Source organism: Lissotriton helveticus, chromosome 1_1, assembly GCF_964261635.1.
Source record: "Lissotriton helveticus chromosome 1_1, aLisHel1.1, whole genome shotgun sequence".
In the NCBI taxonomy this organism is placed as follows: Eukaryota; Metazoa; Chordata; class Amphibia; order Caudata; family Salamandridae; genus Lissotriton; species Lissotriton helveticus.
This window is the reverse complement of record NC_136057.1, coordinates 1,260,087,058-1,260,105,750: the sequence shown is the minus strand read 5'-3', so window position 1 is coordinate 1,260,105,750 and position 18,693 is coordinate 1,260,087,058. Positions and strand designations below refer to the sequence as shown.

The 18,693-nt window shown below is 43.9% G+C and overlaps 1 protein-coding gene across 1 annotated transcript in view; it reads right to left on the bottom strand.

Moving 5' to 3' along the window:
* The window catches only part of LAMB1 (laminin subunit beta 1), a 298,596-nt gene that overhangs the window by 233,155 nt on the left and 46,748 nt on the right, over positions 1-18,693 (bottom strand). Inside the window, exon 3 of the mRNA XM_078680114.1 lies at positions 8,075-8,210. Coding sequence (XP_078536240.1) covers positions 8,075-8,210 — 136 coding nt within the window. The remainder of the gene's footprint in view (positions 1-8,074; positions 8,211-18,693) is intronic.

Here is an 18,693-nt window from a genome sequence, read left to right as displayed (position 1 = left end):
ACAGAGGCCCCTGCTTCTGCGCACTGGTCCTGGACTCTTCTCCTGGCGCTGTTCAGGATCCTGGGGGCAGTCAGGGGGTTCCTCCTTCCAACTGCCCATTGCGCCAGGCTTCAGCACCTTCTGCCTCAGCAGACCACACCCCAGAGAGATCTTCTTTTCCTGTGCAAACACTTTTTAAAGTTTGGGGAGGGGGCTAGCAGGAAGTCTCTGTTGGCCCTATCACACAGCGACGCATCACTTCCCTGCCCCGGCTCCCTCCGTCCCGCCCAGGAAGTTTCAAGATGCTGTCGTCCAGGGTCTCTGGCCCCATCTGGTCCCCATCTGGTCTATCTGAAAAAGCCCCTTCCCCAGGGCTGCCTTCTCCCTGGTGCAGCCTGGTGCATGCCACCCTGTGATAGCTGCTGATGAATGAGCCTGTAGCTCCACCCGTCTTCTCTTCCTTGGAGAGGAGGCCATAGCTCGTGGAAGAAAGGTTATCAATCCAGCCTGCGGAGGTCAGCCCTCAGCCAGGCCCTGGTTATGGCAGTCTCAGAGAAATGTGACATTTCTGAATGACCCAAAAGTAGTACAAATAGGACTTTGGACTCTGCAGAATACTTCTTCTCACACCCGTTACTGTGAACTTTAGTGCGTGTCTGGAATCTGTAGACCTTAGGAAAGTTAATCTAGCCCATGGGCTCCACATCCCCAGAGGGGGATAATGAAATGAAAAACAGTAAAACACACTGACTTTCCCTGGCATGTTTTTTCCCCAGTGTCTAAAGCCTATTCCATGTCACCACCCCATTCTGCATAAGTCCTGACACACCAGTCTATCTGCACCTGCTCTTTGGATGGGCACGCTAGGAATCTCCCCTGCACAGCCCCTACACATGTGCACATGCATGTACAATGTGTCTGCATGTAACCAGCCCGGTGCCCCTTACTCCAGCTGCTGCGCAGTAGCCTGGTCAAGTCAGGGGGACACCAGTAAAATCCCCATGCAGTCTCTTTCATCTTAAGTTCACTGTGGGTGAGTCCCAACTTATGAGGCTCACCCACAGTAAAAGCTCAACAATTAGGTGCTCAAAAAGTGAAAAATCCGGGCAGCCCATAGTGTCAGAACCACCTTCTAACAGGGAGCTGCTGCATTTATACTGCAATTGTGAAGATTCCGGCCATGAACCCGTGTGTTTTGTATTCGATTACTTCAATTTTGAAAAATGTTAAGAAAGAAATATATTTAAAAAATGCAAGTTGTGATGTCTTTTCTTAGTCCCCCTGCACACTGTCATAACATGTCAGATTAAGAAATAAAGAATAAGAATTAGTAGCTAGTGCCCTGTCCCACTTACTTAAGATATAAAACACTCAGTCGTCCCATTACGATTAAAGAGAACTTCCACGTTCCTTCTTTCATTACGTCGACTGCTTGTGATTGGATGAAGGGAGTAGCTCCGATGTGCATCTCTCTCTGTTCACTCTGGATCGCCAACAGACTGATGGCGGGAACGGATGTATGACGTTACAACGCATACTTTTACAACGCCTACCTTTACAACGAAACTTTTACAACGCAAATACCATTACAACGCATGTATTTACAACGCATGTTTTTACAACGCAGATACCTTTACAACGCATATCATTACAACGTAAGTATTGGTAAGTATATAATAATTTTTTGTAATGTAAATTAATTGAAATTAATTTAATTTAATTAATTTAATTTAAATTTAATTTTACTTTATTTTTATCCTGTACCCCAAAAACCCAAAACTGACCCTGAACCCTAAAAATACCCTTTTACCCAAAAACCCAAAACTGACCCTGAACCCTAAAAATACCCCTTTACCCAAAAACCCAAAACTGACCCTGAACCCTAAAAATACCCCTTTACCCAAAACTGACCCTGAACCCTAAAAATACCCCTTTACCCAAAAACCCAAAACTGACCCTGAACCCTAAAAATACCCCTTTACCCAAAAACCCAAAACTGACCCTGAACCCTAAAAATACCCCTTTACCCAAAAACCCAAAACTGACCCTGAACCCTAAAAATACCCCTTTACCCGGGGAGTGCGAGGGTGCTCCCCGGCTTTGCTCCGGGGCCCAGGGATGGGGTCCCAGGCCCCCATAGACCTCTTTGCGGGGGCGTGACGGGCGTGAAAATCGCCTGCATGACACACAAGGCGGTACACCTAAACTCACCCGGCTACCTCGCTCAGAAACTGACAATCTCTGGGGGAATTAGAAACACGAGAGGCACAAACAATCTTCTGCTGAAACCTCGAAGATTCCGGAAGGAAAAAACATAGAAGCGCTCCTTCTCAGGAATGGCGCCTAGGATTTGGAACTCACTCCCTCCCGAAACCAGGCTTATCTCTTCCACTACACTCTTTAAAAAAGAAGTAAAAGCTATCCTCATGGCTAAATACACTTGAACTATTATCTCGAACTCTGTTAACACCCTGCACCGATCTGTACTACTTGTTTGACCCATTTACTTATTTGTATGAGTTGTCTTATTACTCACGTGATGGGCTCTGTAGCCACATATCTGTACTGTGTGATCTACTGATTTATTTGTTGAATATGTTCCCTCATGTACCCCTCTATGTAAAGAGCTCTGATATCTGCGAAGATCTTGTTCGCGCTATATAAAACTTTGAAAATAAATAAATAAATAAATACCCAAAAAACCCAAACTGACCCTGAACCCTAAAAATACCCCTTTACCCAAAAACCCAAACCTATAACATTTTAAATATAATTATATACTTACCAATACTTACGTTGTAATGGTATGCGTTGTAAAGGTATCTACGTTGTAAAAACATTTGTTGTAAATACATGCGTTGTAATGGTATTTGCGTTGTAAAAGTTTCGTTGTAATGGTAGTGCGTTGTAAAAGTTGCGTTCTAAACGTTGTATACCGGCGGGAACGTGGAGAAAAAATGCATTCCTTCTATCCAATGGAGGCAAGATCCTGGGATTCAGTACACACCTGGAGAGCCAATTGACGCTAAATGTCTATTATCTTGATCAAATAAATGTAAACAAAGTGCCTGGTTTTCTTTGGTTTCTTGCGTCCCTGCTCCTACTGCTCTATAGCTCTTTTTTCACTGCAGTCAAGCACCAGACTAATAAATGGCGCGTTTCCAGATATGCTTCGCTAACGTCCACAATGGGGAATTATTTTGTACCCCCTCCTGCCTATTGAGATTAAACACTGATGTGTGTCTACTGGAATTTGCACAAAAGCGTTTTATATTCGAACAAAAAAAGCTGGATAATGCCATTAACTCTAAATAGATTATGTGTTTGACTGCATCTATCTCTGACTTGGTTTCTCCATGTGTGCGTCCCACTCATGCGACATGGCATCTGTCATGATGCTGATGGCTTGTGGGACTGGTGGTTTGTTTTGCCTCTTGTTGTCATGGTCCGCCATTTTGAGAGGCATCACCTGGGAGTCACAGGCCCTAATGCAAACAAGGGGAACATGCCCCTGCCTACCCCGATATAGTATTAAATTACAAAGAGAATTAGAGTGACGTGTGCCCCTCATAACCATTGTCAGTGCACCTGTTGCACCATAACAAGCACACCCCAGGTCACACGTGTCCAGGTTCCACGTTCTACCTTTCTTTACTCCTCATTTCCTTTCACCCTCTTCTTCCTAGTCCTTGTCTGTTACTCTCTTCCCTCCTCAGCTTCTTCCTTGATCAAATCTTCTTCAACCCTTCTCCCCATTGCACCTTCAGGGAACCAAAACGCCTCCTTTCTGCTTTTATTACTGTGGGCCTGCGATTGCAAAACCGTCTCACGCTAAGAAAACGGGCCCCCACACTTCCAGACTGCCAGGGAAACACCTGATGACCAGTCCAGCCATGTGCACCCTCCTCTTCACTTGCCCCTCACTCTCATCCTGATCCCCTTTCTCACTCATTAATCCCTTGCCCTGTTCTGTCAGTTTTCCCTCTCTACTGCTTCCCCTCATCCTCTCCATTTCTGTGATTCCATTCATCCCTGTTCCACATTGCTCCCTTTAACACCACCCACCCTATATGGCACACCCGCCCTATACAGCACCCACCCTCAGAGGTGTAACAAAATCTGAGGGTGGGGCCCTGCAAACTACATGGGGGGCCCCCACACTCTGGATGCAGTCAGGAGCTCTCAGGCCAGGGGCCCCCAACCGTGCAAAGTGCGGGAGCCCCCCCCCCCGTACAACGGGGGCTTATGTTAGACACTGCCCACCCTCCCTTAAGAGTAAGCACAGACTAGGCCCCAGGCACGCACTGTGTTTGAAAATTCTGATCCCGGACCCTGGCCCACCTCCCGGCCCCTGCACCCGTTGCCCCACTGATAGCTACAGCTCTTGTATTTTCATTTGTCTGCACCTTGTTTGTATCCTCCCAGTCCACCTGCAATTGCAACCAATGACTGTTTAGCTGCATTTTGACTAGTCTCGAATGTAATTATGGATTTGCAATTTACTGGACACATGATGCCATCACACATAAAAGTTTCATAACATTCCTCACTGTCAGACAACAATACGTCTAGTAAAGGGGAATCTGTTCTGCAATGCAGTTATATTCTCAATTGGTGTTGGGGTAAGAGGAGGTTGGCATCGAATGCAGCCCTAGGAAGGTTTTGATCGCCTCTGGTGTCGGAATGATTTGTTTATGCTCACTGTGCACTCCAACCGAGGCAGAGTGTTGAGCACTGTCTGCCTTTTGCACTGTTGAAAGTAACTCGGCTCTACCAGGCAATCGTCCACTTGTGGGGAGGCATGAATTGTAAGACCTCTCAATTGAGCTGCCACTACAGCCATTGTTTGTGAACACTCATGGAACACATTCTATGCCCAAGTTAAGACCTTGAATTGAAAAAAAACAGTTTTTCTGACAAACCAAAATGTATTTTCTGAGTGCTGGATGCATCAGGATGTGGAGGTAAGCATCCTTGAGGTCTTTTGTGAGGTAATGACTCTCCTCCAGTAAAATAAAGATTATCATTTGAAACCTCAGCATTTTGATGAATCTGTGAACAGGTCCAATATCTCACAGTCAATTGAGAAGATAGTCGTTTTTTCTTCCCTTAAACAGCAACGGATGCTGTGGAAGCTCAATAAATAATCCATTATTTAAGGTATAGCCCATGTGGACCAGGCCCCTACTTTTACCCCGCCTTGAAAGATCTTTAGAATATGCAAGTTGTTGCCATGAACCTGTAGCTTGGACCGGAACTGGCTTAGGTTGATCCTAAAATTGCACTGCAGATGGGTGACTTCCTTGATCCAATCGATACGAAGTGTGCTTCTATTCAAATGATCTTTATATTTATAAAGCTGCCATTGCCTTCTCATTGCGCCCTTTATTTCTTATAACGATTCATCCATTTGAAGACCAAACACGTTCTCCTGTGAAAGGTGTTAATGTTTGCCTAATCTTTCAGTTTGAAGCTCAAACTACGTAGCCTGGCTTGTATTCTTAACACATTGCATGTAGTTGGTTACCTGCTAGCTTTGTCTGCAAAATAAAACGCTGATTTTAGGCAGGTATGCGCAATATTGTTCCCTTCATGCACTGCTGCGTTACCTTTTTTTGCATGTCCTCTGGGGTGTGCTTCATTAATTTTCCACCTCCTCCTATTGCTAATGTATAAACCTGTTTAGAAGGGAGCTGGAGTTGGCTATGCACCACTGAATAGCTGCTGCCTCCATCTTGGTCCCTACTGCCACTAGTTTCTTACTGTCCTTGCCAGGAAGTGGGCCACATGTATGTGACTGTCAAGTACCCTCTTCCTTGCATGCACAGCTATCAGAGAATCTGCTTCCTCCAGTGTTCTCATATATTGTGGATCTTGAATTGAAGATCTAATTTGTCTCAATACTTGGAGTGACCGTTCTAGCTGTAGCTCATCTACTATAAACCTCTGTCCCGTGGCATTATAGCTGGTAATGTACGTAAATACTGATGTTTTCAATGTAGTAGGCTTGGTGTCTCGCGCAGGAGATCGGAGTCACCTTGGTTCTATATCCATTTTGACTTCATTTTGTGTTCGCTGCTCTCTTAGTGTTGGGCCAATCTAAGCATATGTCATCTTGGCAGGATACTTTGACTGGATAATTCTTTTTGTGGGAAATCGGCCTCTAGATCAGCTTCTCCTCTGGCTCAGTCTTAGAGAATATCTCCCCATATTCAGTGTCTGACATAATCTGGAGAGTTTCATAAGTAGAAGTTTTTTACTACCTGCTTCCTCCTTCTGTATCAGTGATGCAGCAACCATTAGTGTCCTTTTAATACCCATAGGTTTAGGAACCTCAAGGGCAGTGAAAGTAGCTTCAAAAGAGTGCTTCTTATTAAGGAGTTCTGCTATCTCACCATGGAGAGCCTTCTTTAACAACCTAGTCAAGAGATCCTACATTATTTCTTCTGGGTTGTTTTTTTTAGCTATTTTCCTTTTCAATTGAGGTCTTCTTTTTTCCCTTTTAAACATCATCACACAAGAGCTAGAGTCCACACTTTTCAGAAACTCCTTTTCAGTACATTTGTACTTGGATCCAGAAGGATGTGGATTTGGCCACACTCTTTAACTGAAGTATTTTTTAACATTTATGGATTTCTTTCTGAGACCTTTAGTTTTATGCCCACGGCTTCATCTGGCCTACTAGAGGTTTTGATGGTCTCTCTCTGAGCATCCCCAAAACACTTTCATTAGGAGCATTGTCCACTTAGGGTCTTTCATCTATTTTAAATGCATTTCTTCGGGAACCAATTCTTGTGCCTGGGCATTCTGGTAAGTGATAATTTAAAGGTCAGGTTCAGGGTGATGTTCTCCTTCACACTCTTCGGAAACGCCTTCTTCCTTTGAAAGCCCAATTTCCTGCATAGACCTAGCTCTTCTTTTTCTAGCTTTGTTTGACCTGCCATGTTCATCTTAGCCTGAAGTGGTAGTATGATTTTCTTCTTTATGTATTAACCTTTTGGTTTGAAAAATAGTCAATCATTCTAATCCTCAGACAATTGCCTTTTGGGAAGCAGAGCATGCACACTGGGTGTTTATTGTTTACAGCAAACTTTCATTTGCAGTTCAGACAGAACTTGGGAAACAAGTTCATACTACAAAAAGAGCTTAAGACAGCACTCATCCAAATAAAAATTCTCTGACTGGGTCAAAGACCATTAGCAACATCTGATCTTGTTCCTGTGTCAATCATCCACCAACACACCAATTTGGATCTTGTCCCTGTGTCAATCATGCACCTCCACACCAAATTTAAATTCTTTGATTTCACAGTAAGATTCTCCACCTCTTTCTATTTTGTTCAAAAGCTCTTCTCATACACCTCCAAACCCACCGGTGGAAAAAAAAGAATCTAAAATGGAGATCATTTATAGGGTCATTGTGGGATCATGTTAGGCATCATAGTGCGTCATATCGACTCAGCCCATGTCGATGGCCAAAGGAAAAAAACCTTTTTAAAAGCACTAAATCTTCCAACCCAACCACTAGACAGCCGAATAATGCATTTAGGCTAGGTTTCTCATTCCAAAAATCAGATTCCATTGCAAACATGTGTACATATGCCTATCATATCATTTTGTGGAGGAAAGCCCTAAACCCACAGTTAAGTGATTACAATAAGTTACAATTTTACACATAAAATGTATAGAAAAGAATTCATTTTGTGAGGTAGAGCAGATCACACTTGTATACGCAAATGGATATCAGCGAGAAATATTGGAGGCTATTAATCTAGAAAATCACTTTTTATTGAAATCTTACAATATGGAAGTGGTATGACTGACGGTTCATTTTCTTGAGTGGTTATCAATTTCTACGTGCCTTGTGGAATATTTTATCTTTATTATATTCTAATGAGTTAGTTTATTTGAAATATATTTTTCTTTGTGTTGTTTGTGAAAATCTGCATTAAATAATGCCAGCACAAGGACCAACCAAAGCCTCTCAATTTAGTAGATGAGACAGTTGTGCAATCTCAAAGAAACCATTCCTGACCAAAAAAAGTCATAACAACGTCATTCTCTGAGGTATAGCAAAACGGTGAATTGTTTATTACCTGTCTCCGACTGCCACCACATGTCAAGTCGGTTGGGAGCAAATGTTGTGACCACATTTTCTATCCGATGGCTATCTTGGTGGGTGGTTTCGTTGAAAGGTTCCCTCGAATCGCAAAGAAAACACTTTTTTTCCTCCTGAAAGGTTAAAGTAAATTATCTGTTACACTCAAACTCAGCAAACTTCTGGTGTTGAGGCAGCAAAAGCATCAGGCAGCAAAATCTTTTTGTAACGCCCTTCTGTCACTCCCCAACTAACACCGGCAAATAATATGAGGGATGGATGTGGAAAGCCCATTACTACAGGTCGATCTGTGCTACAACTAGGTTATAGTAACCAAGACGTATGGCTTGTATAGCCCTCAATATTTGCTGCGCAAGCCATGACATACCCAGCACAGCACAATCAACAGTGGATAATAGAACACCACAATCTAATTCTTTTGGCATGAACTATATACAGGGCCACTAGAATTATGCCATTCTGTGGATTCAGCGTTATCCACATAATTACCGATAACCCATAGTTCGCACGTACACTATCATTTCCTGCATAATCGACACATTTTAACAAAAAAGATGTTTTACTTCTAGCTCAAACGGACTAAAAGTTATTAAAAGATGGAAGGCCCTTATTAAAGGCGGACAGGTCATCATACAATTGTTTATCGCTCTATTTGTTTGTTAAACTGGTAGTAAGTATAATCTTTGCCCAGACAGTGTTACTATAAGTAAAAATAACAAAGCAATACGATCACAAAACGTGCCACATTATGACATATACTTTGCCTTTTATTGCTGCATAATTTAGTCAAACCTTTCACATAATTTGGTACGCCCTTACTGCATGAATCCAGCAGCCCGGACCATATATCACACATCTCCAAAGATTCTAGGTATATGCATATATGACCGCAGCTATGCTCACTTTCCCCTAAATGCATGCACATGCGCAGTAACACTCTTTCAGTAAAATGTTCAGGAGTCTCTGCCATAGACACACACAGCACCTAAACACTGCCCACATGGCCGCAACGCGTGTTCACATTTCATATCCATTAAACAGCGGCTCTTTATACTTATGTATCCTATCCATTTTCTTTTCCGCTTCAGATTCACGTGTAGATGCTAAAAAGAACACCAAATAAAAGCAGAACTCTGATCCCCAGGCACGTTATCTACAAACCATATAGAGCAAAACAGGAATATTATTTCGTGAATAGCGCCTCCAAGTAATAAGTGCTACCTATCAGCAAATGCATTTCAGCACCGACAGGCATAGGAGGCACTATATAAATGTAATTACAATGCAATTATATTAAATGTTATTTTGGTCCAGGTACGCAGTGTCTAGGTCAGGTGCCTAATGGCAAAGCATGCCCTCTCTAAACATATGCATATTTCATGTTCCTCCGGTCAGGACCCTCTAGCAATGAAGAACAGTCAAGGCTCAGTCCAGAAGAGGGAACAAGAGGTAGACATGCAGGATGGTTTATATGAGACCAAGAACGTAAACAAGCATCGGCAAACCCAATACTTCTGGTCTACGAGAGAGTTATTGGCTTAGTCAATGTCTTTTAGCCATGTTGTATACCAGCAAGGTTTCAACCAAGCATGGCTAAAAGCAGTAAAAAACAAGCATTTGCAATGCAATAGGTCTCGCAGTTGTGAGAGTTTGAGATATTAGCATTGTAAATGGCAATACCTTTTATTAACGTGTTGGTTTTTAAAACATAAATAAAAGTCATTGTCATTTACAATGCCAATAGCTTAAACTCTTGCAAATGCGAGACCTATTGCATTGCAAATGCTTGTTTAGGCTGGATGTGGTTTTCAGTGCAGGCACTGTGAAAGAGGATGCACAGGAGTGGGGGCGTGTGTTTTTTTGGCTCTCTAGAGTCTAGACAGTTTGTCAAGGAATGTATTGAGGCATCCTATACATGTGATGTTAAACCAGCCCAGGTATGGCATCATCACTGTGAATATCAACACAATTGCCCTTATTTTTCGCAGGAGTGTCAATTAATTGCAAAAAGGGGCATACTCTGGCATGTGCATCCCTCATAATAATAATAATAATTGTAAAAAAACACACTTAGCCCACTCAACAGTCACCTCTGTGTCCCTGCACACAGCATATCTGTGCATGCATCACTGCTTGGGAATAAACACATCAGCAGGCAAGAGGTCTGCTTAGTATGAAATGTGGAGGAGACAAATAGGGTGGGATGTGTCCTGTGACAGAGATCTCCATGGGTGATGTGCTCTGCGTGGAAATCTGCAGGAGTGAGATCTACTAGGGAGATGGATCGGAGGGGGAGATCTACTCTGGGAAAGAGTTAAAGAAGGGGCAAGTGGCGCCCAGAGGAGATGTGCAGACGAGTCGAGGTGACGATCTGATGAAGCCTCAGATGTACACTGGGGGGGTACTCAAGATCCGCAGAGGTCGGCAGACGTAAAGTGCAGTGGGACAGAGAGCTGCTGAGGTGTTGGGGGGGAGATGTGCCCGAGGGAGAGGCTCTGGGTATTGCTGGGCTGGGAGTAGCATAGAACGCAGTCTCGTCTCTCTCCGCTGTGACCAAAACTCTCAAGTGCTGCGTCACTTGTGTGAGAGGGCATCGGTTCACTGCAGTGTGGGCAGCAAAGGGTAATTACAGTGCAGTGAAGGCCGCTCGCAGTGTGGCACTGATGTAACGGTAGGCGCGCCCAGTGTGTTGGCCTTGAGTGAGTGCAGCTGACAATGTGCTCGTGTTGCAGTAAAAGCAAGCTCCCGGTAGAATGTTGCTGGGGTATGACTAGCTCCCAGTGTGGGTTACTAGCACCCAGTGTGACATCACTCCATTAAAGGCTAGCTCCCTTGCGCGGTCACTATAGTATGGACCCAGTCTGGGGCAGGTCACCTTGTAAAGAAACAGTGCAGTCAAAGAGTGTTTCCAGTTTCCAGCCTAATACCACTGACAGTTTCCAGCCTAATGCCACCGACATGAGACAAGCTTCAAGTGGAATATCAGAAGAGTGACCCGATGCAAATCTGATGCGACTAATAATTACAGCTACCAGTGTGCTCTCACTGCAGTAGGGACACTTTGTTTCCAGTGTGCGTCAATGTAGCAGGGACGGCTCCCAGAGCCTTTAGTTGCCTCAGATAAGCACTTGAGATCTCTTTGTACGGGTTCTGTTCTGTGTGATGTGCAAGCGCTCTGTGCAATGGACACACTGCCTAGTAGTGCACACAGCCTGATGACACATAATACATCTCTGAGCGTGCTTGCACTCGCATCGGTTTTCAGAAAGGGGGTTTAATTACAGCCAATCACATTGCCGGGTGCCTTGCGCCTTGCATTTTTAAAAGTCGGACTCCCCGGAAAGGAACAGATAGAACAAGCGCTGACCATTGTGGGTAGGCAGGGGGCATCTGTTTTCACTCAGCTGCGCATTTATATTTGTATCGCGCTTTCGCTTAAAGTGAAAGCGCCATGCAGAAATTAACACGGGGCTGAGTGAAAACAGATGGCCCCATAAAGATTAAAAAATTGCTTTGCGACAGCCGCAAAGCAGACGACCCTGTCCGGATCGGTTGGGCGTAAAGAGAAAGGGCAACGACTACAAAACCCAATTTCCAATGGCAGGCCACTGTTTATCATAAACGGTGATGCCAGCCAATGGAAATAAGGGGCGGGGTTTTTAAGACCCCTTCTGAAATCTGCTCTCTTACAATATCTCTCGCCCAGTGAGCAGCGCTTTGCGCTGAAACGCCGAGCGAGACCTAAAAAGTGCTATGACACGGCTAGCACTGGCTACATTAGAGCTGCTGGTGGGGCGAGAGGCAACACAGAGGGAGGTCACAGCATATGGGGGCAGCACAGAGGGAGGAAAGCGCTATGAAGCGGCCAGCGCTAGACACATAATAGCACATTTTTTAGTTTATTGCGGGGTGGGAGAGCAGGAGGCAAAACGGAGGGAGCTGTGTGGGAAACAAAATACACTGAAAAACACAAGGGGGGCAAGTTGGGGCAACACAGATGGAGATGGTGGGAGGGAGGAACTGGGAGCGAGAACATGGACGAGGGAGGCAGGATCGGGGAAAGCAGCAGGGGTGAGGGAGGGTGAGCGGGGGCAAGCACCAGGGTGAGGGAGGGCGGGGTTAAGCAGCAGGGACAATAGAGGGCAGATGGGGCAAGCAGTGGGAGTGAGGGAGAAATACAGGTAGGAGCCAGTAGAAAAAGACGCTCCCTGATAGAATACTTAAACACAGAAAACTTTAGCACTGGAAGGACAAAAGTAATGCATCCATGCTCCAGGGGGGGGGGGGGGAAACACACAAAAAGGAAGAAACCCTACACCGATGATCAATATGAAACAAGTAAATAGGAGTGACAATGAAGCCAACCATTAGTAAGGAATTACACTGTTAGAAAATCAAAGGAAGAGAGCACGCATGCATTGTGTAGGGGAGACCTAATGGATGAACATGGCTACAATCGAAAAATACATTTTACAAACCAGTCCAGTGGGAATAGAAGCTCATTTGTCTCCCTTTTGTCAATATAAATTACATTTTATACCCAATATGTTTGTCTCTCTCTATGGTGTTCATTTTGACATTGGTGTAGTTGCTCTGCCTGCTAAAGGCAACACTGCAGTGCCTCAAAGTTTGTGGGGCTAGGCTGCGGATTCATTGGAAATGCATCTTCTGACGCCATCATACTGCCGGGCATAATGTTCAATAAGAATGTGCCAATAAACATACCATCCCGTAACAAACAGTTCTTCAGGCCAGATAAAAGTATGTGTTGGTTACTACTGCACTTTAATTTCCTCTGCCAGCTGCGTAAATCAGCTTCCAGGACAGTTTACAGCCATTTATTTGGCCATATCCTGGAGGCCACTTTTTGAGTGTTTTCATGCCAACATTCCACCTGGTTATAGTTTGTAGATTTATATAGCACAGCTTATCATCCATGAGGGTATCCAGACGCTGTCCATGGGCAAGGGAAGATTAAGGGACTTCCCCAGAATCACAGGATGTTGCTACGACACTGAGACTCGAACCCGGATCCCCAGCTCTCAAGTCAACAGCTCTGGCCGCTGCACCCTATCCTCCGCTTTAAAGCAGTAGACTAAATCATGAAGTGTGTAGGGTCATAGATTTGCATGAATCTATTACCCAAATCTGCATATCAGAGTCAATTACCTACATCACAAAGATGGCAAGGGTGTGTAACTTATTCGGTTTACCTTCATATGGGAGCCTTGCAGCGAGGGCAGTTTATGGTCATTGCTAAAAGTTGAGGGTCTTTCATTTTCCAAAATTAAATGAATTGGTCAGCTAGTCTGCTTGTGTTAGATCCAGATGTGACTGTGAACTGTCCTGCTACAGAACAGGCAAACAACATAGAACCAATTAGTAAATATGGGGTCCACAATCCATGAAATGTTTCTTTGACTTACATACTGGTAGTGATATATTTTTATTTAGTTTTATAATGTCCTGTGCAGTCCCTTTGGCTATTTTTTAGCATTGTAGTGTAGAGAATGTATGGCTAATGCTTGATCTGCACACTCAATATCGGACATGTGCCATTTGTACAATGCAACAACAACAAGGTGATGTATGGAATGCTTGAATTACTCTCAGCCACCGGTTATCATTCAGGGCCACAAACTCCGAACAGTTTTGTCCTAATCAGGTCCCACCATTGAGGTATTGCTTGAGTTCTATGGCACAGTGGTAACGATTGCTTGTGGTCCCTTCTGGAGTGAGCCTCGCCTGGGAACTCAGGACAGACTGGTCCCTTGCGGAGCCAGGTCAGTACCGATTTGTATAATGCAGGCCTTTGTTCAGAAAGTCATGGTGGGAGAAAAACTATGGACTAGAATGCAACATTGTCAGTCGTCGAGATTAATTCAAGCATCCCACCCGTCACCTTGATGTTGTTGCAGTTGACACCTTAACCACATCGATGGCCGTGTCCTCATGACGAGCTGAGCCGCAACGCTCGCACCTGGGGATAATTCCCCCGCTGTGCTGAGCGTTCTACGAAAATGGGTGTGCCCGTGACAAGCTGAGCTCGTCATGTGCACACGGCCACTGTGGCTCGTGACGAGCTGAGCTCGTTACGAGCACCAGGGCGGTATGCGCGCCCCCCCACCCCCCAGCACAGCGGGGGAATTACCCCCGCTGCAAAGGGGATAAGTGTGATGGGTAAGCCTAGACTTGGTCCCGTACTCACTGTGGCACAGGACTCAAGCTAGACCTCACAGATGAGACGTAAGTAGGTAGAAACCGGTTTGGGGCTGCTTGTGGTACCTTCTGGAAAGGTCCTCACCTGGCAGTTTTGGATGGACTGTTGCAATGAGAAGCAGGGTACTGATTTGCACATGTAGGGCCTTTGTTCAGAGAGATAGGTGGTAGGTGAAAAACGATGGACAGGAATGTGGGCCCAACTGACTGCCAGTGAATTAGATTCATTCAAGCATTCCATTCATCACCTTGTTATTGTTGCACTGATACAACGCAAGCATGCGTCTAAAAAATGAATGCAAAAAGCCTGTTGCCTACATTATCAGGGATCTTATTTCGAGATGGATGCCAAAATCTCACATAAGTGATTGGCAATGACTAACAAGAAATGGCAAAGTCAATAGGTCTTGCTTGGCTTTAGAAGAAGAGTGTCGAGCTATTATCTTTGCCTACACATTTGTTTTAGTTTACCATTCCCACATGCCTTTCGGATATGTTGGAAATGTAAAGTGAAATACAAACATCAGAACGGATACTGCCGCATCCCAATGCATGTATCGCTAAGCATATGGTGGTATTTGTCATAACACATGCAGCATGAGGTGGTGGTGGCCTTTTGGTTTCCTTTTAGGTCTTGCCTAACAGACCGTGCAACCTGTCTAATTGTGAAAGGCCCATGGTAAACTTGCAGTGGGCATATACCAAGCCAATTGTTCACCATTGATTGGCTTTATTGTCACTTATTTGCTTGCTTCTTATTCGGTGGCTGGTCTTTTTTTCCCTCTCCTGGAGCTCAACTGCTTTGTTTTCCTTTTGATTGGCTGACTTATTCTTCCATTGCTCACAGTTCGGGAACCATGCTTTTCTTTTTCATTCAGCATTCCATGAGAGTGGAGATGTCTTCTAGCTCCCTTCCTCGTGTGCAGCTTGTCACCTACCCTCAAATATCCACCCCTCTCCTAGGTCTATATTGCTCTCCACCCTCCCAGCTTTTTTGTAACAGCATATCCGTGAGGATATTTTTTGTTGCAGTATGGCTGAAAGCAAACTTATTTTAATTATGGGTTTTTTATGAAGCACAAAACAACATCCTTAAGTTTCCCAGTGCTGGAAAAAAGACAAAGGTCTCAATTTAACAGCTGACAATGTTCAGCTAATCCAGATCCTATTCAATGAAAAGACAGGCATTCATCAGTTTCCTACATTTCAGTAACTACCTTTTGGTTATATTTGGGAGAGAAGGGGGTTCTACAGTTTCACAGTAACTACTGAGAACTGCTTCCCAGCGTTGAACTGCAAAATCTAGGCACCTTTACTAATAACACCCGTTTGGATCTCAATATTGCGTTTCAGAAAGTAAAAAGAGAAACAGCTTGTTTGAGGGTCATATTTTCCCCTGTACAAGCCTTTTTGAACCAGACCAAAGCTTTCAAATTGATTCTTTGCTGAGCTGGCAGACAATCCAGTGTAGTTAGCGCACCTGAAATGGAATTGAATTTGCCGATGTTTAATATCAGTCTGACTGCTGAATTTTTAACCATATGTAACTTTTTAATGGATTTGGCTGGAATTCCTAAATACACAGTTACAATGTTATAATATAGAAGTTATAAAGCATTTGCAATTTGAACCCTTTCTTGAACTGAAAACTACCAATGAATCTCTTCAAAAGCCTCAATTAGAAAAAAAATGACAATTTTAGTACCTGAATCTATCTGTTGAGTTAATGTTAATACAGCATCCATTTTTTTTAATTGTCTTTATTGAATGCAGCATCTATTTTGATCCTTAGACAATCAACAGGGATTGATTTTTGGCCCAAAGAAGAAGGCCAGAAAGCCTGGATCCAGACAATAAAATAAAGAAAGGGGGTAAAGATCTAAGATTTCCAACCATTCAGCTTTAAATTATGTTGTCTTATCTACTCATGGACCTTGGCTAAACTGTTCTGTAGCACAGCAGTTTTCTGCTCTGGCTCACTGTCCCCCACAAAATGTATCCAAGTGTAATCTGCATACATAAGCACCCTGAGACCGAAGGATTTACTCGGCTGGGCAGAGGATCCCATGTAGAGGTTGAATAATAAAGGTGATAACACCAACCCATACAGTACTCCACGCTTATGGGCTTTGATCTTGACAAAAGAGTACAAGGCTCCACCTGAAAGCTTCCATTAAAAAGAAGGCTGCAAAACCATTTAAGCAAGATTCATTAAATAACCCAAGGTGCAACTAATGAGGATCTTTACATCAGCAATATTTACGTTTCAAGGTTAGAACAAAGGTGGATTGGACAATACATCAGACATCACTCTGAATCAGGGTGGCATTTAGCCCCAGAATGCATTTGATACTCATTAAATAGGATTACGGTTGCTTAAAAAAGCCTATAGCAGTTGCAGTTAAACTGTAAAACTTCAACAAATAAAACAGTGCTATTTCTAAAGGCACAAACTATTATTAGAATGACATTAAGTAACGCATTTACAAAATGTACTCTGGTTAATGTAAGTGAATAACAACGTTGATAAGAGTCAAATAAAGTATTATTTTATCACTAGAGGTTTCATGATCTCATCGATTTAAGGAGATGGTGATATAACCTAAAACGGTCCAGCCTTTCAACTCCAATACAGTGTCCTAACCGATTTCAATAGTTTGCCCTGTAGAAAATAGTCAACGAAGCAATGAATTAAACAAGAAATGTTAGATTTTTCATAAAATTTAATATGTCAGGGTGAGGCACCGTTGATTAAGTGCACTTTATGAAATACTTCAATTATCTCTGGATCAAATGCTTGATACATGATGCTTTCATCCAATTTTCTTTTTCTAGTGTCATCACATCTAAATACTGATGGAATGAAGGCCTTCATTTGTTCCATGTTCGGTTACGAGAAACTACTTGGTCCAGAGAGGCTTACTCACCAAGTCATCTTCACACATTCTAAATACAAGGAGTTTTGATGTTGGGGGTCCGCGCTGCGAGAGTGCGAGTGGCTGCCATCTCACATCAAAGAACACCTACTGATCGAGGGAATCTCAGCAGACATGATACAAGATCACTGCGCTCCCACATGTTATACCTGAAGAGAAAGGGCCTGATAGCCCAACACCTAGGTCTTCAAAGTGCCATTGAGGAAGCACCAGCTGTGCAGCTTGGGGCACTGTTAAGGTCCCATGACAAACTTTTAATGCCCTTTTTCAGGCTCTTATGGGGGCAGAACGAGCTTCTACTTTCTGCACAAGACTGTAAATGATGTTTCTGAGATCTTCGCATCTCGGTTTCTGAATGTTGTGTGTGGTTTCCAGCAACACCGACGCCTGCAATGGGCAGTCTACTGGGTGGCACGCGCTACGGATTATGTGTGCCAGAGACATCCCAACTATCCCCCAAGCCTGACTGAATGAAGGAGTATTGTCCCTCTATTGTGGAGGCTAGATTGGAGCTTTAGGGGAGCAGGTTCTTTTGGATGTCTGCCGATCCCAGCTACACGGAGTCGACTAGAGCACAGGAATGGGGGGGGACGTGGGTTAGCACTGATAGAAGGCAGCAGTCTCAGTTCCACAGCCGAACTCTCGGCACTGGACAGACTGCCTCGGGAGGGTAGGTCAATGCATTTTAACCTCCGTCCAACAATTCCATGATATCATTATTAGTTGTAATTGTAATTTGTGGGTTAAGAGGCGGAGTTTACTGCCCCTTGTGTTTAACCTACTTCATCTGGGGGTGTCTGAACACCTCAAGGGTCGTTCTTGTGCAGGGTGTGAACATCAAGGTCGGTGCCTTTGGCTAGGAGTGGGAGTCGTACACCCATGGCCTTCTGCCTTGCTGCTCTAAACGCAGATTTTAAAGGCGCTCTTCTAGTCCAGGCAAACTGGACAAGAATGCCCCAAGGGTTCGCGAGAGCCTCGAAGCAGGTCCCTCTCACACGCTGCATTAAAACCACTTTCGGACAGACACATACAACGACCGCTGCTTGCCCATTCCACTTGGGACCTGTCCTGTCTTATAGATACTCAAAAAAACAATTCTGCCAAGTTTCACATACTACAAAAAAATAAGATGCTAGGTCCCAAGGGCGGAACTTGTTTTAGATTCATTTTCCTGCTTTTTGAGTATGACGAGGGGACAGTTATGAGACGGAATAAAGTAAAAAGTGATCAGAAACCCTGGAATAGGAAAAGAAAATCAGTTAAGGTGGCTGGGCAAAGATGAAACTCAGAGTCAAATTATAGAACAATGGCCAGCATTTAAGAAACACTTTTAATAACTGACAAACTGCAGACGAGGAAGTCGTCTAGACAGCTCTCTACAATACTAGACATGTGAATGAAGTTTAGTGTGCTGCTGATAACAAGCAACCGACAGAGACAA